Raw genomic sequence first — 24,266 nt, 5'->3', positions numbered from 1 at the left:
TCGCCTCGTTTGGGTGCTTTGGGGACAGAGGGGTGACAGAGGGACCCCCGGGGACCCCCGCTGTGACCCGGGATGGCTGCTGCAGCAAGGAGGGAGCTGAGTCAGTCCCGCAGAGCCCACTGGGGCGGTGCAGGAGGCTGCTCCAGCGCCCAGCGCGGTGTGAGGGTGCTCCACGACGCACCGAGACGTGGGTCCCTTTCAAGCAAAACACCGCGTTGAGGTGATTTTTTGCATTTTGCTGTTTTCTGGTGCTTTGTCCTGTGGAGGGGACCCCGCGGCTGCCTCAGACCCCCGCTGCCGGGGCCAGCGGTGCAGTGGAGGGTGCCACTGCCATCGTCCTCTCCTGCAAACCCCCAGGGATGGGTGACACGAGTCAGGCTGGTGAGAGGCCTCCTGCAGTGCCTTGGGGAGCAACATGGGGGGGGAGTGCAGATCTGTCCCGAAGATTTCCTCCGGCGGGCAGCGGGGATGGGGACGTGGGCTTGTCTGCCTTGACTGGGACTTGCTGCTGGTTTGTGGGCAGGCTGGGCCCCTTTGCTGAGGCAGGAGCCATGCCGTGCCGTGCCGTGCCATGCTGTGCCACTGCACCTGCACCGTCTCCTCCTGTCCATGTCGGCTCCCTCCTGCATCCCAGTGCTCCCAGCATCTCTCTCAGCTTGGGGCTGGGTCGTGGCAGCACTTGACATTGGCATTGCTGAGAGTGGGGGGGGGGTCTGTCCCCAAGGGTCTGTGTCCTGGCGGGGGGGGCTCCCTGGATGCAGGGGGGGAGCTGCTCCAATAGTCCCCCCGGGGGTGCTGGGACCAACCTGCTGCGATCCTGCACAGAGCGGGCTGGGAGCTGAGCAGGGCAGGGACCCGGGAAGGATCAGGCCCCCCCCCCCCCTTCTCGTGATTTGGGACTGGGAGTGCAGGTTTTGCGCTGCCTCGGCCAAGGCGCAGGGTCCCTGTGGTGGCAGCTGGGCCAAGGACGGATTCTGTGCCCTTGGGCAGTGGCTGCAGCCAGCGTGGTGGGGACACGGGTGGGGGGGGGCAGAGGAAACCCCTGCGGGGGCTGTGCGTCCTCTGCCTGTTCATGGGGCTGATGAGCTTTAAGGCAAAGACCAGAGGTTGAAACCACGGAGGAAATAATTTTTTTAAATGTTTCATAAGCCCGACGAGGGTCTGCATTACAGCAAGCAGATGGGTATTCAGCATAAACCCAAATTCAGTAGCATAATTTCTCCACGTTTTTTGGACAACAGCGTACCTGGGGAAGGCACACGAGCTGTGGGTGGACTAAATCTGCTGTTGGGAGGAAGAACGCTGCGGAAACAAATGCCTTGTCTCCCATTTGACAGTCCTTTTCAGGGCAAACCCGGGCTGGTGGGCTGTGGCGGCCCGGTGTGCTCTGGGACCGTGCTCCTGCCCACCTTTGTCTGGGCTCGGGGCTGTCTGTTCCCTGTGGGTCACTGGTGCCACTGGTGCATCTCCAGCATGTAACTGTGCAGCCCAGTAATGGGTTAAATCTGCTTTTCAGGGGATCTGGGCTGTGAGGAATTCTGAGCATCTTTTACTGATGCTCCCTTGGCTCCACGAGAGAGTGTCGGAGGAAGTCAAGTTCATTTAAAATAGAATTCAACCATTGCGGTGTTGCAAAATTAAAAAAACCCAACCAAACAACCCTTCTGAAATCACCAAGTATTTTTATACATCTCAATTTCCTCATTAGCGGCGACATTATCTCCTTGTCCACAGAGAGGTGGCTCTTTGTGCGCGTTGCCAAAGCGCCGGCGGTTAATGAATTCCCCGCGGCCGGGTACCGTCGTGCTCGGGTGGTTTCCCCGATTTGTTCCTAGGAGAGGGCGCTGCCTTCCCTGCCGCTGCTGAAGGATGTTTTGCCATTTTTCTAACTGGGCAGAGGTTGCGATGCAGCCACCTCGAAGCCCAAACTTCCCCAATTATTCCCTAAATATTCCTCAACCAGAAATATTCTCCGCTAATACCAGCGAAACAAAAACTTCAATTGCTTAGAAATTACTTTTCTTGTGAGAATCTTGATGGGTTTAAGCAGAGGCTTTCCTTGCAAAGGGTAATCCTGGTTTTTAACGAGGTAATTTATAGTTGGTGATTACAGCCCCTGTGTGAGCAAACAGGGGAGCGCTGAACGCGCTATCGGCTGGTGACAGGCTCCCGCGGGTCGGGAGTTGAGAGGGAGATATCCAAAGGATGCCTGTAATTAGCCCCAGCGTTTAATTTAATAAAACAAGTGACTAAAAACATAAGCGTGCAGTATTCTAAAAGTGTCGCACGTAATTACAAATTATCTTAATTCAGCACCGGTGCAGCCAACTTGGTAATCGCCTCATAAATAACTTTCATTAGCTGATTTCAGCATCCGCGCTCAGCGCTCCCTCCAAGGGTGATGTGGGGGGGAGTCGGGGAAGGGGGGGGGTCCGTGGGCCTCCCTGGGACTCCGTGGTTCAGTGTTGGGACCAGTATCCATCCGCAGAGCCCGGCGCTGCTGCGCTTCAGCCGCGGCACTCAGTGGTGATGCCCCTCCAGGCTCGGATTTGGATGTTGCAAGGGGATGGGGTGCCCGGGGCATCGCTGGGTGCGTGGCCCCAGCGCCCTTCCCAAAAATCCCCGGTTCACCCCCATGCCCGGCGCTCAGCCGCTGATATTTGGTGCCGAAGCAGCATCCGCAGCTTCGTCCTTTTTATTTCCACGCCAGGAGAGAGATGATGATCGTATCGATCGCGCGCTTTCCATTCGTCCTGTGGCTTTTCTGCTGGGGCTGTTTTATTTCCCCGCAGACCCGAGCTGCAGAGGCTCTGCCGTGGCTGCGTGCCACCAGCTTCCTGCTGCCCTTGTCCCTGTTTTTAACGCTCCACGGCCCCGCTGCACCGGCCACGCTGGTGGTGACGCAAATCCTGCTGGGGAGCGAGCAGGGAGCGAGCGGGGAGCCCCAACCCCTCAATGAACCGAGGGCGAACCGCTTTGGGGTGCCTCGGGGCGAGCCTGCCCCTCACTTTGGGGTCTCCCAATGCGGGGCTGCATGTCCGTGATGCTGAAAACATCGAGCTCCCGCTCTGGGGACGAGGAGGCAGGAAACCGGGGCCGCTTACGGCACGGGGGATGCTGCAACGGGGCAGCGCCGGCGGCAGAGTCGGCTCAGCCGGGGCAGGATCCGGCTCATCCCCGCGCCGCGGGAAGTGCGGCTCCCGAGAGGGTGCCTGTCCAATGTGTCACACACACTGAGAAGACAAACTTTATTAATTTAAGCCCACTGCTAACACAATTGCAAGCAGCCGTGCAGAGGAGGGTTGCGGGGGCACGGAGCGGCTGCGGCCGGCGTGGCCGCCCTGGCAATGGAGCCAGCGAACACGGCGGGTTTTCTTCGTCTTTGTAAAACCGTGCGAGGAGCAAACCCGCGGTGCGGAGCCTTCAGAGAATGACAGGCCCCAAACCCCCTCTATTGTACCCACTTTTTGAGGAGTTGGGGGTGCTGAACACAGCCACGACCGGTGATCCGGGGGCTCTGCGCTCACAAAGGGGACGTTGGGTTTGGCGTTGGCTGCGCCCCGGCTTGGTTTGGAGCCCCAAGAGGGAGCGGGGACGGTTTCCCGGCGGCGGGGCTGGCCTGTCCCGCTCAGACAAGGGAGACTTTTGGATTCATAAATCCCCAACGGAGCGGACAACGGTGAGACAAATCTCAAAGTCCAGACATTTATTAACTTCCCACAATGTACTAATTGGATACACGATAATTGGCCAAGTGTATAATGAGTTATGGCAAGCGGTATAGCATGTCTTGTGTTACTTAATGGTAGTGAGGGAAAAGGAGGGAAAGAGAGAGGACAGAGAAATAGAGATCATCAGTCCAGGTTCCTGCGTTGGGCCTGTCTGAGGTCATCAGGGCTGCGTCTGTCTTCTTCCCTTCTTCACATCTTTTTTCTTTCTCTCTTTCACCCCTCGCCCCCCTCAGTTTATACCCACTGTCCTTGGGTCCCTCCCTCAGGCCAACCCCCACCCCTATGTACCCCATGGATGGGGAGAGGGAAGGTGCTTCGTGGAGTGATGGAATTAGCATGATCTTGTTAATCTTCATTAGCATATTCAGGGTGTTAACTTTAAAATGCATTTCACGGATAATGAAGCAAAGGTCGTTCACTGGACAGATGGGCCTTGAAACTTGACCAGCTGCCCCAGAGCAGAACCGTCCTGCTCCCCAGGGCTCCCCACTCCAGCCCATCCCGTGCCATCCCGGCCGCCTTATCAGCTCCAAACTCCACATTATTCACCCCGTAACTATAATTTCATTACTTGTGAGTGTTTGAGATGTTCCTTGGCTCGTTGGGCCTCCACTCTCCCCCATCCCTTCTCTCCCTCTCTCAGGCTGTTTTTTCTCACAGACCTGTTTCTCTCAGGCCCTTCTGTGGGGAGTCACAAGTTGTCTCTCACAGGGACGGGCACTTCTTGCTTTGGCACGTGCCCCGGCTGTGTCCTGCCGGAATGCGGAGGGATGGAGGGACAGGGCTGGGGACCGGAGCTCTCACGGATTCATCTGGGTTGGAAAAGCCCTTGAAGCTCCTCCAGTCCAACCATGAACCTCACCCTGACCGTTCCCAACTCCACCAGATCCCTCAGCACTGGGTCAACCCGACTCTTCAACCCCTCCAGGGATGGGGACTCCCCCCTGCCCTGGGCAGCCCATTCCAACGCCCAACAACCCCTTCTGCAAAGAAATCCTTCCTAAGAGCCAGTCTGACCCTGCCCTGGCGCAGCTTGAGGCCATTCCCTCTTGGCCTGCCGCTGGTTCCTTGGCTCAAGAGACTCATCCCCCCTCTCTGCACCCTCCTTTCAGGGAGTTGCAGAGGACCATGAGGTCTCCCCTCAGCCTCCTCTTCTCCACACTAAACCCCCCCAGTTCCCTCAGCCGCTCCCCATCACACCTGTGCTCCCTGCACCAGCTTTGTTGCCCTTCTCTGGACATGCTCAAGTCATTTCCGTGGAAAACGCGTCGTCCTGCTTCATCTGCCGCTCTGTCAGGCGAGAGGAGCCCCAAGGTGACTGGTCATGGCACCGTGTTTATCCTCTGCGCCCCGGGGACGGGCTGCGCTGCTGCCGAAAACCGCCCCGCAGTGCCGCCGGCATCCCAAGAGGCGCCTGCGTCGTGCAGCCCCATAAGCTCCGCTCTGGGGCCAGACCTGCCGGCATCTCCCCACCATGGCAGCCCCTCTTGCCAGAGGCAGAGGGAGTTTTGGGGTGAAATCCAGCATCCTGCCTGTTTCTGCTTCATGCAAGGTGCTCCCAGCTCCAACAGCAGCTGGTGCGTCCAGAGAGCAGGAAAAAATTTCCTTTCCTTGTTTGGGATCCTGTTAACCTGGGGGAAGAGTCCCTCCGGGGATGCCCGTGGCTCGGCGGGACCCTGCTTTGGGGGAAGACCTCGCCTCCACCCCCCCGGTGCCACTGCTCCTCCGTGCCATTCCTCCCCACTGCGTCACCGGCAGCGGTACCAGCACCCCAGGCCCATTGCAGGATGTTCCCCACCTCCGCGGGCTGCGGGTTCTCCCGCTCTTCACTGGCAGAGGGAGCTGAGCAGGCAGCACGTGGCAGCAGGCAGAAGGTTTAAATTAGGGCCTCTCTTAACGTGATTAATAGGAGCCTTCAGGCTTGATGGAGATTGATGGGCGCTGGCCAGGCTGCAGGAGCGAGCCCAGGCGCGCAGTGAGCACAGCCCCGATGCCCTGGGGAGGAGACCGGAACGGCGTGTGCTGGCAACACCATCAATACTGGGGCTGGGCTCTGATGGGTTTCACGGGGGTGGGATAAGACAGGGTGGAGCAGCCCTTCCCCCTCCCAGCCGCCCTCTCCACAGCCTGGGTCGTTCTCGTGCGCTGGGCTGGTTTGGGGAAGGGGACCAGAGGACGAGGAAAACTCCCTCCATGCTGTACGTGGTTCAGTCCGGCCCCGCGTCCAGCCACAGACCCGACTCTGCGTTGAGGATGATGATGGAGGAAAGCCTTCGGTGCTCCCTTGCGGTGCTTGGGGTCACCAAAACCTGGCTGTCCCCTGCCTTCCCGAGCTGGCTTCGGGGCTGCTGAACCCCTTGTCTGCCCGGGAAGCTGCCACAGAAGAGCTTTAGCAGCATAGGGATGACTCGGAGTTGTCTTTGGAAGTGAAGAAGGTTGGCACCGAGCTCAGCCCGTCTGCGCACGCTGCGAAGGGTGACTGTGGCGAGCTCAGCCCGGCCAGCGCCGAGACACCGCGGCCCCCACACAAGGTCCCCGCTCCCAAGGGACGGCGGCGTCCCCGCGGTGCTGAGCAGGCGCTGGGGTGTGGGGACACCCCTGGTTCCAGTCACGGTGCTGGTGCTGTGCCGGGGCCCGAGCACTCCCGTGAGCCTCTCAGTATGCCTTGAAAAATGCAGATCGCCTTAAAATGATTGACTTCCATTTGCAAGGCTCTGGCGGGGAGCCTGTTTTGCTAATAAAAGTGATTAAAATGGGGCCTTCTCTTTCTTGTTTGTGCATGGAGGCTCAGCTCAGGAGAAGTTGGTTTTTCTCTCTTTAATTGGGCTCTGCTAATGATGTTTGAGTAATTCCAGGGCCTGAGACGCTCTGATACCCGCCCAGGGGCTGCGCAGGGGTTTGGGGAAAACCCTCTACCCCCGGGGTGCTGGGATGGGGGCATTGAGCCACAGTGCTGGCTCACCGGTTGATGCCAGGAGCACCGTGCTGGCACTGCTGCCCTCCTGCCTCGCCGTGCTCTCCGCGGGCGACGTGTGTCTGTGTTAACGTCCCTGCGGGTGCCCGTCAGGATTGAGAAGATGGTGGGAGCTGTCCTGGAGCAGTAGCTTCCAGGGGAAGCTTCTTCCTGACCCCTCTCCGTTGCTAGACATCCCTTTGTGTGAGTATCAGAGAGCTCCGCGAGCGGCCGCTGGCGTTAATCCTCTTAGGGCTGTAACTCCGGGAGCTGCCACTGAGATGCTCTGATCTCCCCTGGGCCCTCTCAGAGAGTAGCTGGGAAAGAGCCGCTCTCACAGCCTGGCAGGGGGGCTGCCAGGGGGCTGCCTGCAGCCCTCAAACCCCTCCTTAGCCCATCGCTGCTGTGGGAGACCTGGCTGAGGCCGGGCTGCGGCAGTTCCCTGTGCCGGTCTGGTCCTCCCTGGTGACACCACGGTGACACTGCTGCAGCCAAGAGGGGCTGGCAACCCCCTGGGGCCGGCCCTGGGCCAGGCAGGGCTGCCTGCAGCACTGCCCTTCTATCAGCCAGCGCTCCGGACACGCACTCGCGCCCTTATTGCCGTTTAAAAACCCTCCCCAGCTCGGCTGCGCAGCCGGAATTAATCACTCAAGAGTTGAGGGTCTTGGTACGGAGTGCCCGCTGCCAGGGAGGGCTCCATGGGCAATGACGAACCGGAGGACACGTCTGCAGGCAGAGCAGGCAGCGGGCAGAGCGCCAGAGAGGCTGAACACACGCTTCAGGCTTTGCATCCAAGAATTGGCGCGTGCTCGTGCGAGCTGGGGCCGCCCAAACGGAGACACCGCTTCTTTCTCTGAGGGTGGGAGCCCCTCATCCTTCCTCCCTGCAGTCCTCAGGGATTGCGTTCCTGTTGCTGCTTTCACAGAATCCCAGAATCCTTCAGGTTGGAAAAGCCCCTCGGGATCATTGAGTCCAACCCTCAGCCCTACTCTACAAAGTTCTCCCCTACCCCACATCCCCCAACAGCTCATCCAAACGGCCCTTAAACACACCCAGGGATGGGGACTCCACCCCCTCCCTGGGCAGCCTATTCCACTCTCTCACCACTCTTTCTGGGAAACATTTTTCTCCTCATGTCCAGTCTGAACCTCCCCTGTTGCAGTTTAAAGCCGTTCCCTCTTGTTCTGTCACTAATTCCCTGGGAGAAGAGACCAGCACCAACCTCTCTACAACGTCCTTTCAGGGAGCTGTAGAGAGTGATGAGGTCTCCCCTCACCTTCTCCTCCTCACACTGAACAGTCCCAGCTCCTTCAATCTCTCCTCACAGGATTTATTCTCCAGGCCCTTCCCCAGCTCGTTGCCCTCCTCTGCCCTCGCTCCAGCCCCTCGAGATCTCTCTCGTATTGAGGTGCCCAAAACTGGACACAACACTCCAGGTGTGGCCTCACCAGTGCAGAGCACAGGGGGACTATCACCTCCCTGCTTCTGCTGGTCACACCAGTGCTGATACAAGCCAGGATGCCGTTGGCTTTCTTGGCCCCCTGGGCACACTGCTGGCTCCTGTTCAGCTGCTGGTCAATGAGAACCCCCAGACCCTTCTCTTCCAGACAGCTCCAGCCACCCCTCCCCAAGCCTGTAGCCATGCAGGGGGTTGTTGTGGCCCAAGTGCAGGACCTGGCACTCGCCCTTGTTGAAGCTCATCCCGTTGACGTTGGCCACCGATCCAACCTATCCAGGTCTCTCTGTAGAGCCTCCCTGTCCTCGTGCACATCGACACTCCCGCTTCACTTGGTGTCATTTCCTGGAGCTGTTGCTGCTCCTGGTGTCACCCCCTTCCTTGAAGAAGCGCTGCCCAGCTCCTGGGATGTTTGGAAGAGCATCGCCCACGTGCACGCCGTTACCCCAGCTGTGTGCCCCGCCGTCGTTGCTGTGATGCATGTGGAGGCTTCACCATGGAAGAAGCCCATCCCCGAACGCTCCTGCTCGCCGGCTGCGAGGCTCCTCCTGGAGCTTCTTACACCAGCACAGAGCACGCCGCAGTGTTCGCTGTCACTGCCTCGGTGCATCTCCAAGCGTGCCGGGTTCAACCGAGGATGCGCCGGGACAGGAGGGCTGAGAACTGCGGGCATGATGCTGCTAACGAACCGTCTCCCCGTTCCCTGGACCTGAGTCCAACCTGGGTACCTGGCGCCGGGCTCTCACAAGCCGAGCAGCCTCTAAACAGGGCAAATTTCCCCCATTCTGGGGTCCCTCGGGGGCTGTTGCCTCCCCGAGCAGCCCCGCAGCCGCTTTCGGCGGCAGCTGGTTAATCTCCACCTCGCCTCGTCGTTTTGAACGGCTTATTCTCGCGTGTCGCTTGGAGTTGATTTGCTCTGCTAATTGCTTTCCAAATAATAAGCTTCCCTAATTGCGCTGGAGGGGAAGAGGAGAGCTCTCCCCACCTGCAGCACTGCCAGGCTGCAGGTCTCAGCCCCTCGGCTCTTCTGGGCTCCCACACTGGGATTTTTGTAAGAAACCCCCAAATCCTGCACTCAGGGAGCGCCCTGGCACCAGTCGGGGTCTCAGAGAATTTCCAACTGCTCCAAATGTTCCTGTATCCATCGTCATCCCCATTTCCTGCCCTTGGGAAGGGGCCAGGGGCTGGGAGCGGGACCCCTGGGCAGCCAGGGGCCGAGGGCACTTGGTGTTTAACCCCCCCACGGCAGGATGCGACCCTTGGCGGCTGCTGCTTTCCTGAAAATAGACTTTAATTGGCTACTGTAGGGCCTAATGATGTTAATTTGACAGGAGAGCCGTAATTCACTCGGCCTGTTCGGTATTTAAAGCCTCACGGGAGGTTATTTAAGGAGGAGGGAGGTTGAGGGGGCTGCTGGTACCCGGTGCTCACCGGCCCCGGGGGCAACACCCGCCTTCGAGATGCTCTGTCTTTTCATTTTAAACAAAAAACGGCTTCTTTCCCCGGGCTCCTCGGCGCGTAGCTGCGGGCCGACGCGAGGAAGCAGCACGTTCCCATCGATTTCTGGATTGAAATCCTTGTCTCCACGTGCCAGGAGAAAGGACGAGCCGTTTCCCCCTCCCCTCCGCCAGCAACTCTCGGAAGATGAAGCTCCGCACGTTGCCTTTCTCTCTAATAAAATGACTTCCTCGCCGCACACCTTTAATTGAATGAGGCTAATATGCTGTGCTTTTTTTTTTTTTTAATTATTTTTTGAATGGCTGATGACTCTCCCCAGCAGCTGGGGAAAGCCAGGGCTGGCGTTTCAGCGTTTGGCACCGGCAGAGCTGTGCCATCCCTCTCGCCCATCCCGCTCCCGCGGCAGGATGCGGCCCAGGACGTCGCACCGTGAAATGCCGCGTCCGGGCAGGCGACGGGGACGGCATCTTACGGGGGTGCTGCCGCGGTTTGAGCCCTTGGCTTGAAAAGGAGTTTAAAAAAAAAAAAGCAATATCCTTCTATGTGCCTATAATTGCTGGATGTTTGACGGTCGTAGAATTTAGTTCACATCCTTGCTGTTATATTGATTTTTAATGTTTATTTGCAAAACCTCAAACGTGTGTTCAGGTTCTTGAACAGCTTCCCAGACTGATCTGCTCAGCCACTTCCCCTCCGATATGAAATATCATTTTTAAGGCCAGCAAAATGGTATTTAATGGTGGCTGAGAGGGCCGCGGTTAAGGGCGATACGTACTGGACACTTAAACATTTCTATTACCCCGCTCCTGGCACAGCCCAGTGCCTTTTATCTCTGCTGGGAATTGCAGAAGGGTTTGCATTTTTCATCAGCATCACGACATCGCGGCCTCGGTGAGGACTCAGCCTCCAGCTCCTCCGGGGCCGGTGTGGCTGTGGGTGCCGGCACAGCACAGGCGGCTGCTCCAGCGGTGGGGACGATGCCTCTGCCCATGGTTCCCTTTTTGGGGCCCTGAGATGCTCTGAGGTGGCCGGTTGGTTTTTTTAAGGCAAACATTTGCTTTTGTGCAATGCCGGGGAGAGCCGCTGCCACCGTGCCCGGAGAAGAGGCTTTTAAGCACTTGAGTGCTGCTTTCAGGGCAGGCATGTCCTCTCTTCTCGTTAATGCAGCTGCAGGGTTTTACACGAGCCGGGTAAATCCTTGGCTAAACGGTGGCAGAGGAGCCCCAGCAGAGCCCCAGCCCCCCGCCAGCCCCGTGCCAGCACCCAGAGCCGTGCCGTGCCAGCCCCGTTGTGTGGGAGCCCGCAGAGTCCTAAAGGTTCTGTGACCTGCTCGCTTTAAATTAAGGTGAAATGACATCAACCAACCAGTTAAAATGTTTTACTTGGAGTAGAAAGAACTTGAACTTGGGAAAGGATCATAAACTATGTGGTGTCTTATTGATAAATCTATGAGGGAGGGAAGGGAAGGGAAGGGAAGGGAAGGGAAGGGAAGGGAAGGCAAGGCAAGGCAAGGCAAGGCAAGGCAAGGCAAGGCAAGGCAAGGCAAGGCAAGGCAAGGCAAGGCAAGGCAAGGCAAGGAGGAAAGGAAAGGAAAAGAAAAGAAAGGAAAAAGAAAAGAAAGGAAAAAGAAGAGAAAGAAGCGAAAGACAATAAAGAAAAGGGAGGGAGAGAAGGAGAGTGAAAGAATCGTGATCCCCAGCCCGGGCTCCAGCGCGGTCTCAGGTCCCGTAATCTTGGGTGGTGGGTGCACCCCAGCGACGTTCTCTGTGGCCTTTTTAAGTTCGTCATGGGCTGATTTGCATATTAGACCAGGAGAGGCGGGTGTCCATGAGGGACGAGGAAAAGGTGGAGGCGGGTTCTGGGCGTGGCCGGGGGATGGGCAGCACGAACCCTTTTGTCCAGTCAGTCGGTGGTCGCCATCTCCCCCCCCTTTACCTTTTCCTCAGGTTTTGTTTCTCGGGCAATTCTCCCCCATGAGCCCCATCTGGTGCCGGGTGTTTAACTCTCCTGTCCAGCTTTTCGCTCCTCTTGGGGGCTCTAGTCGTAAACTAAAGCGTGGGCCTTACCCCGAGCAGTTGGTTTTACTCCGTGTCCGTCTCCCCCCTTCGAGGCTTCTCTGGAGAATTTGGCTGCTGAGTGCGAGGGAGCGGAGCCGCGCGCCCTTCGATCCGCCCTGCGCTTCCCTCGCAGCTCAGCCCTTCCTTAAACCAGATCAGCCCTTCCTTAAACCAGATCAACCCTTCCTTAAACCGGATTAGCCCTTCCTTAAACCAGATCAGCCATTCCTTAAACCAGATCAGCCCTTCCTTAAACCCGATCAGCCCTTCCTTAAACCAGATCAGCCATTCCTTAAACTGGATCAGCCCTTCCTTAAACCAGATCAGCCATTCCTTAAACCAGATCAGCCCTTCCTTAAACCAGATCAGCCCTTCCTTAAACCGGATCAGCCCTTCCTTAAACCCGATCAGCCCTTCCTTAAACCAGATCAGCCATTCCTTAAACCAGATCGGCCCTTCCTTAAACCAGATCAGCCATTCCTAAAAACAGATCAGCCATTCCTTAAACCAGATCAGCCATTCCTTAAACCCGATCGTTCATTCCTTAAACCAGATCAGCCATTCCTTAAACCAGATCGGCCATTCCTTAAACCAGATCAGCCATTCCTTAAACCCGATCGTTCATTCCTTAAACCAGATCAGCCATTCCTTAAACCAGATCGGCCATTCCTTAAACCAGATCAGCCATTCCTTACACCAGATCATTCATTCCTTAGACCAGATAATTCCTTACACCAGATCATTCATTCCTTAGACTGACCACAAAGGCCACAACTTGGCCTTGAGGCTTTTCCTGTCCATGAACGTTTGAGTCATTAACAACTTCAGTTCCTCACCCCCGTGCCAGGTGGGATGGCGGGTGCATCCCGTGGGAGCTTTGAGAGCAAAGCTGGGGCAGCTCTGTGAGCAGTTCTGGGCCCTCCCGGCCGCTCTCCGGTCACTTCTCCGGTGATGCGATCGCTGCCGTCGCCTGCGCCGCGGGCCCGGTGATGCCGGGGCCACCCTGGGCTTTGCCGCTCGCTCCCACCATCCCCCTTCAGCGGTGTGCGGGATGGGATTAGGGACCTAACAGCCTGTGCCAGATAGACACTTAAATAAGCAATAAATTTGGAGTTCGTTAGTGAGGATTAATTACTGTTTGCACAGGGCTTTGCCTGTGCAGAGCCGCAGACGGGAGCCCAAGCAGTGTTATTTATCTTGAAGCTTCGCCATGACCTTGTCGAGGTCGGGAGAGACTCGTCCCCTGGGTCCCATCGGATCCCACCATGGAGCGGAGAAAAGCCCAGCGGGCTCCAGGGGTGGGAGCCACCCCGAGGACTCGGGGCCGGGGGATGCTCTGGCAGGCAGAGCAGGCGGCTGAGTGCAGGCAGCAGCCCGCTGCGTGACCCCAAGCGAGCGTCTTTGTGTCGTGGAGCTGCTTGGATGGGACTGGGGAGCTGCGATCCCGGGTTGGGCTGCAGGGAAAGTTTGAGTGTGAGCGTGTACTGGGGGGACTCTGCTGGGTTTTGGGGGCTCTCCGGGGAGCAGGATGGGGAGGCTGGCGATGCACTCCCCATGGCTCGGCCACGGGTGGGAAGGGGCGGAGGGGGAGGCCGGTGGGTAGCACAGAGGGGCTGGAGCAGAGCCTGGTCTGTGTTTCGGGGTGCAGGCAGGGGTATGGGAGATGGCGAGGCAGGGAGTATCCACGTGGGAAGGCTGAGCCTGCCCTGTCTCTCAACCCCTTTGGCTTAATTCTCCGTCTCGGTGCGGTGATTGTTCAGCGAAGCGACGGCCGTGGTTGTACGGTGCCGCATCGCAGCACCGGACTGTGAAATGAGGAGTTAGTCATCCCTGCTCCTCCGGCTCCGCGCGGCCACAGCCGTGCCACAAGGGGACGGGGACGTGCTGCTGGCGGGATGCCCCGTGGGGGGACACCCCCCGCCCCGGTTCACAGGGGGATGGCCCAGGAGGAGCGGGAAGCCCCCCTCGGCAGCTCGGACCCCGCTCTTGGCTCCGCAGGATTTATCACGCTGCTCAACTCCAGCCCTGGCACGGGGCCGGGAATTTTTCTGGCACCAGCTAAATAACGGAGATGCCTCCGTCCCCGCGCGCTTCTCTGGGGAGGGGAGCGGCTTGAATCGTCCTGCAGCAAGCCGGGGCGCAGTCAGGGAGCCGGCCTGACCGCGGGGCTGAGACGGGGACAGCGGCAGCGCTGGCTTTGCTACAACAGTATCACCCTCCCGAGGGCGACCGCCCGTGCCGGGGCTTCCCTCTGGCCACCTGCCAGCCGTGCCGTCCCCATGGGGCGAGGAGGAAGCTCTCTCCTTGCCGGAAAACTGGCTTCAGGGCCGGCTAGCTGGCACCACATCCCATGCTGCCTGCCACAGCTCCGTGCCAGCCTCGTCAAGCCCATCTCATTAGGTGCCAGGAAGCTTTTCTGTGCCACGAGCGGTATCGGGTTGATCCCCAGCTCCTTTCCAGAAGGAATCTCATCTCTGCGGGTCCTGGACCATGCCAGGCTTGGGATCTGCCCTCACTCTGCCTGCAAAGGGCTTTGCAGCCACCGCAGGCAGCAGGAGACTCCCTCGGGGATGGGTTTGGCACTGGGTGCGGCACCTTGGGGGATCTCTTGTGGGGATGCCCTCGCAGGCTCCAGCCCGTTCCCATCGCCGGGGTGCGGGTGGAGGAGGGAATGGTTCCAAGGAGCAGCCTGGGAATGGTGTCGGGGACAATAAACTCTGTCAAAGCCTCATTCATTATGGAAGAACATGGAGCGCGAGTGCCGGCGTGTCTTTGTCCGCTCGCTCCCTCTCCCATCTGATTCCTCTCCTTCATTTCCTGCAGCTTTTGCCCTATCTCCCTCTTTTTGGTGTATTCCTCCCCTCCCCAGCTCAGCAAGGTGTGCAGGGGGCCATTCCCCACGGCACCACACCGGTGAAGAGAGAGATGTGCTGAGGGCCATCCTCCACCGGCGTGGACTGGGGAGCTCCCTGGGTTGAGTTGGGCTGGGTTGGGTTGAGATGAGTTGGGTTGTGTTGAGTTGGGTTGTGTTGAGTTGAGTTGGCTTGGGTTGAGTTGGGTTGGGTTGACTTGGGTTGACTTGGCTTGGCTTGGCTTGGCTTTGCCCTCCTTCCTCCCCTTGCATGCTGGCAGAGCCCGAAGGTGCCGTAACCATAATGGTGCTGGTGTGGCCAACCACAGAGTGCCCAAAGTCCAGCACAGCGCCGGCAAGGGCGCGGGATCTGCTGGGGAAAGCCGTGTTCCTCCCTGGGGGAGCAGTGCCGGGCAGCAGCAGCCCCTTGGCATCGCTTTCAAAGCCAGGTCTGTTGCGCCATCACACCGCGTGCCACGTCCAGAGCTGGTGGCAGCACGATTTGTGGGGGACAAGCCCCTTGGGGGTGGTGGCTCTGAAGACACCATCTCTGGGCCAGGGGTGGTTGTCCCCAAAGCCACGGGGAGGGCGACCAGAAACGCTGCTGCCCACCTGCCCCATAGTTTTGCAAGGCGCCTGCTTTGGCCGCTCTTGGGGACGGTGGCCGGGCAGGAGGGAGCTCTGCCTGGACCCCTGCCTGCAGCCCTGCCTGGACCCGCTGTCAGGACCCAGACTGGAAGCCCAGAGAATCGCAACAGTTCTGTGATCCCCTCGGGTTAAATTAAGGTGAAACGACACCAAACGACCGGTTAAAATGTTTTACTTGCAGTAGAAAACAATTTAAACTTGAAAAAGGATAGTAAGTGATGTGGTCTTTTATAAATCTGTAAGAAACAAAAGAAAGGAAAGGAAAGAAAAAGAAAGGAGAGAAAGAGAGTCAAAGAAATCCAGATCACCACTTCTGGATCCAGGATTGTCTCAGGTCCTGTACTCCTAGGTAGTGGGTGCACACAGATTTAGCTTCGATGGTGGGTGCACACACAGCAAAGTTTCTGTTGCCTTTTTAAGTTCATCTTATCGGCTGATTAGCATACTAGACGAGGAGAGGCAGGTATTCCACAAATTCATTTCCATGAGAGATGAGGAAAAAGGTGGAGCAGGGGTTCCAGTTGAGTCAAGGGTCGTTCGTTGCCCAGCTTTGTTTTTTCCTCTGTTCCCAGAGATCTTATCAGTCATCCCAGAAATGAATCACAGAATCCCAGAATCATCTGGGTTGGAAAAGCCCTTGAAGCTCCTCCAGTCCAACCATGAACCTCACCCTGACCGTTCCCAACTCCACCAGATCCCTCAGCGCTGGGTCAACCCGACTCTTCAACCCCTCCAGGGATGGGGACTCCCCCCCTGCCCTGGGCAGCCCATTCCAACGCCCAACAACCCCTTCTGCAAAGAAATCCTTCCTAAGAGCCAGTCTGACCCTGCCCTGGCGCAGCTTGAGGCCATTCCCTCTTGGCCTGCCGCTGGTTCCTTGGCTCAAGAGACTCATCCCCCCTCTCTGCACCCTCCTTTCAGGCAGTTGCAGAGGGCCAGGAGGTCTCCCCTCAGCCCCCTCTTCTCCACACTAAACCCCCCCAGTTCCCTCAGCCGCTCCCCATCACACCTGTGCTCCAGACCCTGCACCAGCTCCGTTGCCCTTCTCTGGACACGCTCGAGTCATTCAATGGCCTTTTTGGAGTGAGGGGCCCAAAACTGAACCCACTCATCGAGGGGCGGCCTCACCAGTGCCGAGTACAGGGGTGAGATCCCTTCCCTGTCCCTGCTGGCCACGCTAGTGCTGATACAAGCCAGGATGCCATTGGCCTCATTGGCCACCTGGGCACACTGCTGGCTCATTATCAATCAATCCCCCCAGGTCCCTCTCTGACTGGCAGCTCTCCAGCCACTCCTCCCCAAGCCTGTAGCGCTGCTGGGGGTTGTTGTGGCCCAAGGGCAGCACCCGGCATTTGGCCTCAGTGAAACTCCTCCAGTTGGCCTCAGCCCAGCCATCACCTCTTCTCACTTCTTGTTACCACTTCAGTGGCGAAGGCCCATTAGTCATTAGCAAGTCATTAGCGAGGCAAGCATGGTGTCTGGCTCACACAATGGAGCCCAAAGTCTCGGGCTTAGCGGGACTTGTGTTTGAGGAGAAACAACCTGGTTTAGTCCATCTCTCCCCCTCTGAGGTTTTTCCAAGGAGTTTGTCAATACAACTGCAAGGGCGTGCGGGGTGCAGCCCTGACACCCCCGCTCCCTTGGGGGACATTCCTTAGACTAATCCCAAGGCCGAAGCTTGTCCTTGAGCTTTTCTGTGCCGATGAATGTTTGAGGCGTTTCTTCCTTCAGTTCCTTACACCCGCTGGGGGCTCCGAGGGGCAGAGGGCAAGCAGCACCCAACTCCTGTATTTTGTACGTTCTATATTATCTTCTCGCTGGGCTCTAACAAGCAACTTTTGTGCCGGAACCTGCATGAGCAGAGGCTGTAGGAGCCTTATTTTCACCTCCCGCGGGCATGGGCAGGCGGTGGGTGCAGGAAGGGGGTGCTGAGTGTGGTACTTTGGGGAGGTGAGACCTTCCCCCCCTGCGCGCGGGCTCTGGTGCTGAGCTGCCTGTGCTCGGTGGGGGTGGTTGGCTCATTTGGGGGGACCCTGGCCATCCCCCCGCCAAACTCCCCTCCATCCCTCGCCTTATATTGCTGCCATGTAAACTTGGAGATGCTCAGCCCCGCACCGCAAGGTGACCGCTGGCACATCCTCGAGGGGGGATGCTCGTGTCGGCCAGGGCCCCCCCCCCCCCGGAGTTTTGGCAGAGCCGGGGGCTGCGGTGATGCTCGGGGAGCCTGCCCTGGGGTGCAGGAGCAGGCAGGGGGGTGCTCGGGGCTGCCTCCCTGCAGGGATGCTCATCACAGGGTGGTTTTGTGGGGCTCCCCTGACCTGTGCCCCCCTCTTTACCCCCTGCTGCAGGACAAGAACAGGAAGCTGAGGCCGCTCTATGACATTCCCTACATGTTCGAGGCCCGGGAGTTCCTGCGCAAGAAGCTCATCGGGAAGAAGGTACGGAGGGGCCGGGGGCGAGGTCCGAGTGACAGGCGGGCGCTAGCGAGGGGCCGGGGGGAGCCGGCACTGCCCCCGTGCTGGTGGTGCTGCGTGAGTCCTTCAGGAGGGACCCGGGGGCTCTCTGTGGGGGCTTGGGGGGTGCGCCCAAAGCTGGAGCACCCTTGGAGCTGACCCCTCCGAGGGGCTGCGGTCTCACTTTCGGCTGCCCCCATTTCCCAGGAATTCTGTGTCCCTCGCCGCTTTCTATTTCCCTTTGTGTCCCTGGCGTATTTTTCTAGGCTGGTTTAGAGCAATTCAGGGGAATGAAGAATATAATGTGCACTTAACTACTGAAGCACATGCTCAGGATGCAATTTTCAAATGCTCATAAAATGGTCAAATAAAATCAATTTCCTTCATAGTGAGGCTGCTTGCTGCTGCTCATTGAGGACTATTTCCATGCCTAATTGCATCTTTCCATTTCAGAGCCCTGTTTATATATTAAAAAAAAAAAAAAAGAAAAAAGAAAAAAAAATCGCAGCTTGCGAGGCTTTTCTGATGGGAAATCTGTCACTTCTCGTAGTCAAAAACGCCTGCGAGGGCGTTGCTGGGACTTGTGAAGGAGCTCAGGGCTCTGCGATGGAAACCTGGCGCTCCCGGCAGGGTCCCGGCCCCGTGCCGGGCTGCACCTCGGCAGGGCCCCGCTCGGAGCGCTACCGGCCACCCCGGCGATTACCGGCGCCGCTTTTCCTCCAGCCGCCGTCCCTTTGCCATCTCCCACCCTGCCATGGCTCGAAAACCAGCCTTTTTCTCCCCAAACCTGTTGGCATTCACCCTTGGGTGGGACCCGAGGGCAACGTCACCGCGTCGCCACCGCGGCTGGGTGTGCCAGAGCCCTCGGTGCTGCCTGCACCGGTCCTGCGTCCCCCGAGGTGCCGGCAGAGCCGTCCCCGTGCCGGGCAGCACCGGTCCCCAGCCATCCCCGAGGCCGGTGGCTGCTCTCTGCATCCCCCGTGTCCCCGTGACCACGGCCAGGGAGGAGGATGAGGGTCCTGCCTTCCTCCCGGCTGCCGTGACGGGAGGGTGAGCAGCAGGATCGGCCCGTCCGGAGGGACAGGCAGGAGCAGGCAGGGAAGCGGGACAGCAGCCAGCTGCCGCCGGCCCCTGCGCCCAAAGGGAGTGCTGGGGAGCCGGTGACCCCCAGAAATAGAAGCAAAAAAGCCGTTTGGCTCCAGTTTTTAAGCTCCACATAACCTTGCAGCGAGCCGCTGCGGCGCACACCGGGCTCCTGCCTTCGCTGCTTCGGTAGCCTTGGGGAGCCAGGCGCCCGCTTGCCTTTGATGTTGCCTCGTTTGCTTTATAAATATTTCCTTTGTCAGCTCCACGTTTTTCACTTCAGATTAATTTGATTGAGGAAAGCGATGAAAAAAATCCTTCCCGTTAATGATCAGAACAGTCCCCTGAGGTTGGCGGCGCATTCTGATTTGAAATGACAGCCTTGTGCGGGGTGGCTCGCCCTTGCCTTCTCGCGGCTCGCCGGCAGCATCAATCTTTGCCGCAAAATCCCTCTTTTCCCACCCCCTTTTTTTAATATACTTTTAAAGCCCCCCCCCGGCGGGGAGCTGGCGACTTCCGAGAGCTTTCTGCTTGCAGGAGATCAAACAGGGTGGGCTGGCACCGATGCGCAGCGCTGCCCGCGGCGGCGGCACGGCTCCAGCACCGCGCGGGTTCGCAGGGGTGCCCTGGGGAGCCCTGCCGGCCCGTTCTGGGGAGCCCTGCCTGCCCATTCTGGGGAGCCCTGCCTGTCCTGGGGGAGCCCTGACTGCTCTGCAGAGCCCTGCCTGCCCATTCTGCAGAGCCCTGCCTGCCCGTTCTGGGGAGACCTGCCTGCTCCAGGAAGCCCTGCCCGTTCTGGGGGGCCCTGCCCATTCTAGGAACCCCTTCCTGTTCCAGGGGGCTCTGCCCGTTCTGGGGGGCCCTGCCTGCCCCAGGAAGCCCTGCCTGTTCCGGGGAGCCCTGCCAGTCTCCGGAGGGTGTTCCTTCCCACAGAGCCCCGGGGTCGACTGATCTCCGGAGATGAGGATCTCGGGGATCTCGGGGGCCCTCGGGCAGCTCCAACAGCCCCGCGCTGGCTCCTGGCACCCCCGGCTGCGGGTCCCCACGGGCTGGGGTGCTCCCTCGAGCTGCCCCCACCCTGCACCGAGCACCCTCTGGGCCCTTCTCCTCCAGGATGGGCGCTGGGTGCCGAGCGGGTGCTGCCGTGGAGGGGGGTGCTCCCCCATTGCTCTGCCCTGTGCACCCCCAGCCTGTCCCCAGGGCCAGGGCTCCACTGCCAGACTCGGAGCTGGCTCCTGCCCCTTCCCAGGAAGAGCCGGTACGATGAGCCCCGGGAGAGATCAGCCCCGGGAGGGATCAGCCCCAGGAGGGATCAGCCCTGGCAGCGCCCCGGCAGCCCCTTCGAGACCAAGGAATTAAATATGAGGAATAATTAGGCCACGATGAGTTTTCGGGCTCGTTGTCGGTGCTTCAGCAGCCGCCTCTTCAGCTGCAAACACCACGTATCTGCCAGGCTCGGCCGTGCCGTGCCTGCTGCCTGCACCCTGGACTGCCTGCACCCCGGGCTGCCTGCACCCCGGGCTGCCTGCCGGGAAGGGGAGTAGGGCTCATCTCATGGGTGCTGTCCTGGCACCCTTGGGACCCTCCTCATGGGTCTTGTTCTGGCACAGCGGTGACCTTGCCCTGTGGGTGCTGTCCCAGCACCCTGGGGACCCTCCTTGTGGGTGCTGTCTTGGCACAGCAGTGACCTTGCCTCATGGGTGCTCTCGCAGCACCCTGGGGACCCTCCTCATGGGTGCTGCCCTGGCACAGCGGTGACCTTGCTCATCGCCTGCCTGTGCCCGGTGCCACAGGAGGGCAGCCCCTGCCCATCCCCTGCCCATTCCTTGCCCATCCCCTGCCCAGCGCCGGCTGCTCCGCTCCCAGCATGGAGAGACGCATTTCCCCAGCAAGGACAAATGTCCTCTGGCTGCAGTTTGTCCTCAGCTGCCCTCCTGTCCTCGTCCTGACACCTCCCGGTGCGTGTGCTCTGGCTGTGCCGCAGGCAGCGTGCCGGCCGGTGCAGGCAGTGTGCCAGCTGGTGCAGGCAGGAGCGCTGTGAAGGCAGCGGGGGCCGTGTTTGGGTCAGGCACCTCAAAAGCACCATCTTGGCACGCTGGGATGCCGTGAGATCTCATGATCCCCTCTCCTCTCCCACCCCTACCAGCTCCAGGCAGAGGAAATTAATTGGAAATTAGTTGGAAACTAAGAAATCTTGCTGCTGTGTCTTGCTTTCCCAGTACATCCCGCTCCTGCTCTCTGGGACGTTGCTCTGGTGGCACTGGTGTGTGGTACCGGGCCCGGGCCCGGCTCTGGGTGGGCAGTGGGATGGGCCACGGCTGCTTTTGTGGGTGTCTGTGGGTGTCTGAGGGCAGCCGCGGCTCGGGGAGGCAGGCAGGGAGGCAGGGAGGGAGGTGGGCAGGCAGGGAGGCGGGCAGGCAGGATGACAGGGGGGCAGGCAGGCAGGGAGGCAGGGAGGCAGGTGGGCAGGCAGGTAGGCAGGCAGGGAGGCAGCAGCCCCGAGGGCTGAGGTTTGGCAGCATGGGCGAGCAGCCAGCCCTCCTGGCTCTGCCAGTCTCCCCGCTGCCCGTCCCACTGCCCGTCCATCTGTCCTGCCAGCCCCCCAAGGGCTTCCCAGCTCTGGCTGCTCCCCCCCCCAACCCCAGCTCAGGACCGGGAGAGCCTGAAACCCATCCTGGGGGCTGGAACACCGCGTCCCCCCGCAACCCCAACCCCGACACGGCTCTGCCCCGTGCCGCAGCCTGCTTCCCCTGCGCCCCTGCAGTGCAAATAAACCACTGCAATTCCTTCCAGAAATCCTTCCCTCTGTCCCCGCTCCCTCCGGAGGAAACACCGGAGGGAGGAGGAAGAAACATCTCCATGGCTGCAGCCACCCCTTCGTTTTGGGGCCACGCGGTGCCGGGCTGTGGGGAACCACCTCTGAATTTCCAGGGCCCCGGCGCTACCCGGCGCATCATTTATTTTGTCTCTCTCTCGCCCTTTCATCAAAGCAACGTGAAATTTCCAAAGCTGGGATTTTTACGGCGCGTCGCTTTTCCTCTTTAACAGACGGGATTTGTTTTTCTTGACTCTCCTGCCAGCTCACGCCGCGGCACGTGCCCGGTGCAAGAGCTGCCGCGGCTCCGGCGAGGGAGCTGCCCCCTCCCGGGTGTGACCCGGTGCCGTGGAATCTGCCCGGTGGCACAGGATGAACCGGCTGCGCCCGCCGGCCTCCCATGCCCCGCTATGGATTTATCTCCTGCAGTGGAATAATTTCTGGTGCGTGTCAGGGCGAGGATGGTCCCTCCCCCGCGGCGGAGACGCTGCCCATCGATTTCCGCGCTGGGCACGCACCCGCCGCCGCCGTTAAGCAGCTTTTGTTAATTATGCCATCGTTCAGGCAATTGAATCGAGTCTAAATGGGTGCTCTTGGCCCTTTCCTCTAATTAGCTGGGGGATTAATCGTTCGGGTGGAGGGAGATGGCGGGGAATAACTCAGGGAAAAATAGCCCCTGTGAGTGGAAGGGATTCGGTCCTTTCGTTAAGGGCAGCTCTGCAGCAGAGGGGGGCGGTGGGTGCCTCCCCCTGGGGTCTCCCAGCACCCCGGGGTGCCCAACAAGCTGCTCCCCTACGGCCATGGGGCTCAGTGCCGGCAGCTGTGAATTTGGGGGGGGACCTGGGAAGGTCCCTGGGGATGCCGAGAGGTGCGGGGGAGCCCCGTTACCTGCCCTGCAGCGGGCAGCAATGGGGGGGCCCATTTCTCACCTCCCTGCACCCCATCAACCGGAGCTTTGTGTGGGGCCAGGGTGAACCCCCAAAGCCGCGACGTGTTCCTGATACTTTATTTTACGCCTCTGACCCCGAGGATAATTTCACCCGTTCTGCCAGCCCCGGGCCTGATCCCCAAGGCCCGGCACCGCGGGGACGAGCCCCCCTGCTCCTGCCACAGCTCCCGTGGCTCCAGGCCGGCACGGGGGGACGTGGCGGTGCGCAGTGTCCCCGGCGTGTGCCATGACCAGGCCCTGGATTGGCAGGGGGGGTGCGATCATCCCCGGATCGACAGGGAGGTTGATAATCAGAGACGGGCAGGCTGAGCGAGGCCGATGCCGAGGAGCGCGTCCGAACCGCAGCCGGTGCCTCGTCTTGCCCCGCTTCCCGGGCGGGCGGGGGTGGCCTGCCCTCACCCTCCATCCCCACACCTGCACCGATTTATCTGCAAAGCTTCGACTTATTTTTAATGCCCCGGGGGATTTGTTAGCGATGCAGCTCAGGGAGGGATGCTCATCAAAGGGAAGGCTGACAGCGAACTGATAAAAACCTCGCAGCCATCTGCAAGAGCCAAGTACAAATCTGAGGCCCCCGCCCGCGTCCCTGGAAAGCAGCAGCTGGGGGGGTCCCTGCAGTTTTCCGCTGCATCCGCTTGTGTCTGGTGGGTCGGTGCCCTCAGAGGCCCTGGGATGCTCCCTGGGATCCTCCTTTTGGGGTGACCCGAAGAAACGTTCCCGGTGCTGGCGCCGCCAGCGGACCAGCGATCAGGCCTGGGAAAACCAAAATTTAACCAGGGAAAACATTTCCCCCTGCAACGCCATCCCTCTCTCCCGGAGGAGAGAAGACTTTTGCAGACTTTGGCAGATTTTTGCAGACTTTTGCAGGTTTTTGCACTGCCTGGCAATTTTTGCTGTGTGTTACTGGCGGTCTGAGAAGTCAGGGAGAGCCGGCGGCACAGCGGCGCCTGCTCGCCTCGCGCAGCGGCGATCAGGGTTTTTTTTTTTTTTGAAAGTCCCACTTTCTGCAGAATGCTACGGCCGGGGCGGGATGGGGACGGTGCGTGGTGAGGGGTGGCCACCAGCACTGGGGTGGGGGGTTGCCACTGCCCACACCGCAGCCAAGCGTGCCAAGGAGCGTGCCGGTGCCGGCGAGGCTCCAGAGGGAACGCGCTGCGTCATTCCGGCACGTGAAATTGGGGAGGATTTTGCTGTCGAAAACCCTTCTGGAGAGCTGGCTGCTCCTCAGTGCCGAAGCTGGGAGGGAGCTTCTCCCGACTGTATTCCACTTGGAATAAACGGCGCTGCCGACGCCGGCGAGCAGGAGGGGAGAAATCTGCCGGCACGCTGTGCTCCGGGCGCTGCAGCGGGCTGAGGCGGCTCCCTGAGGCAGGGACGGGTGCAGAGAGCGGCTGTGGTTGTTCCGGGTGTAACGACCAGAAATTTGGGGCCGTTTCCTCCCCGTGCATCTATTTTCCTCCTTCCCCCGCTTCCTCAAATGGCTCTGCTGGGCGTTTCCATTGCTGCAGCCTTGATTAGTCGAGGTTCCAGCAAGGTCAGGCCTAGCCTGGGGCTGCTGGCTGGGCTCGGTGTGGCTCTGCTCGGCTTGGCTTGGCTTGGCTGGGCTTGGCTTAGCTGGGCTGGGCTCGCCCACCGGCAGCTGCAACCCAGGGGGGCTGGTGGGGGGTGCAGGCTCCGCTTTCGGCGGTGGTCGAGGCTCGACGGGGGCGAGCCCGGTGGCTTGGAGCATCCCCTGTGCCACGTCCCGGGCTCTTTGCTTGCCTTCCTCAGAGGGACCACGATGGCAGGAGAGGGATGGGCTAGTGTAGGGCT

The 24,266-nt window shown here is 59.8% G+C and overlaps 1 protein-coding gene across 1 annotated transcript in view; it reads left to right on the top strand.

The window, feature by feature from the left end:
- Positions 1-24,266, top strand: part of SND1 (staphylococcal nuclease and tudor domain containing 1) — a 98,651-nt gene that overhangs the window by 35,896 nt on the left and 38,489 nt on the right. Inside the window, exon 11 of the mRNA XM_074828151.1 lies at positions 17,503-17,592. Within this exon, the coding sequence (XP_074684252.1) occupies positions 17,503-17,592 (90 nt within the window). The remainder of the gene's footprint in view (positions 1-17,502; positions 17,593-24,266) is intronic.

Source organism: Strix aluco, chromosome 5, assembly GCF_031877795.1.
Source record: "Strix aluco isolate bStrAlu1 chromosome 5, bStrAlu1.hap1, whole genome shotgun sequence".
Classification (NCBI taxonomy): Eukaryota; Metazoa; Chordata; class Aves; order Strigiformes; family Strigidae; genus Strix; species Strix aluco.
This window is presented reverse-complemented; position numbering and strand designations above follow the sequence as displayed.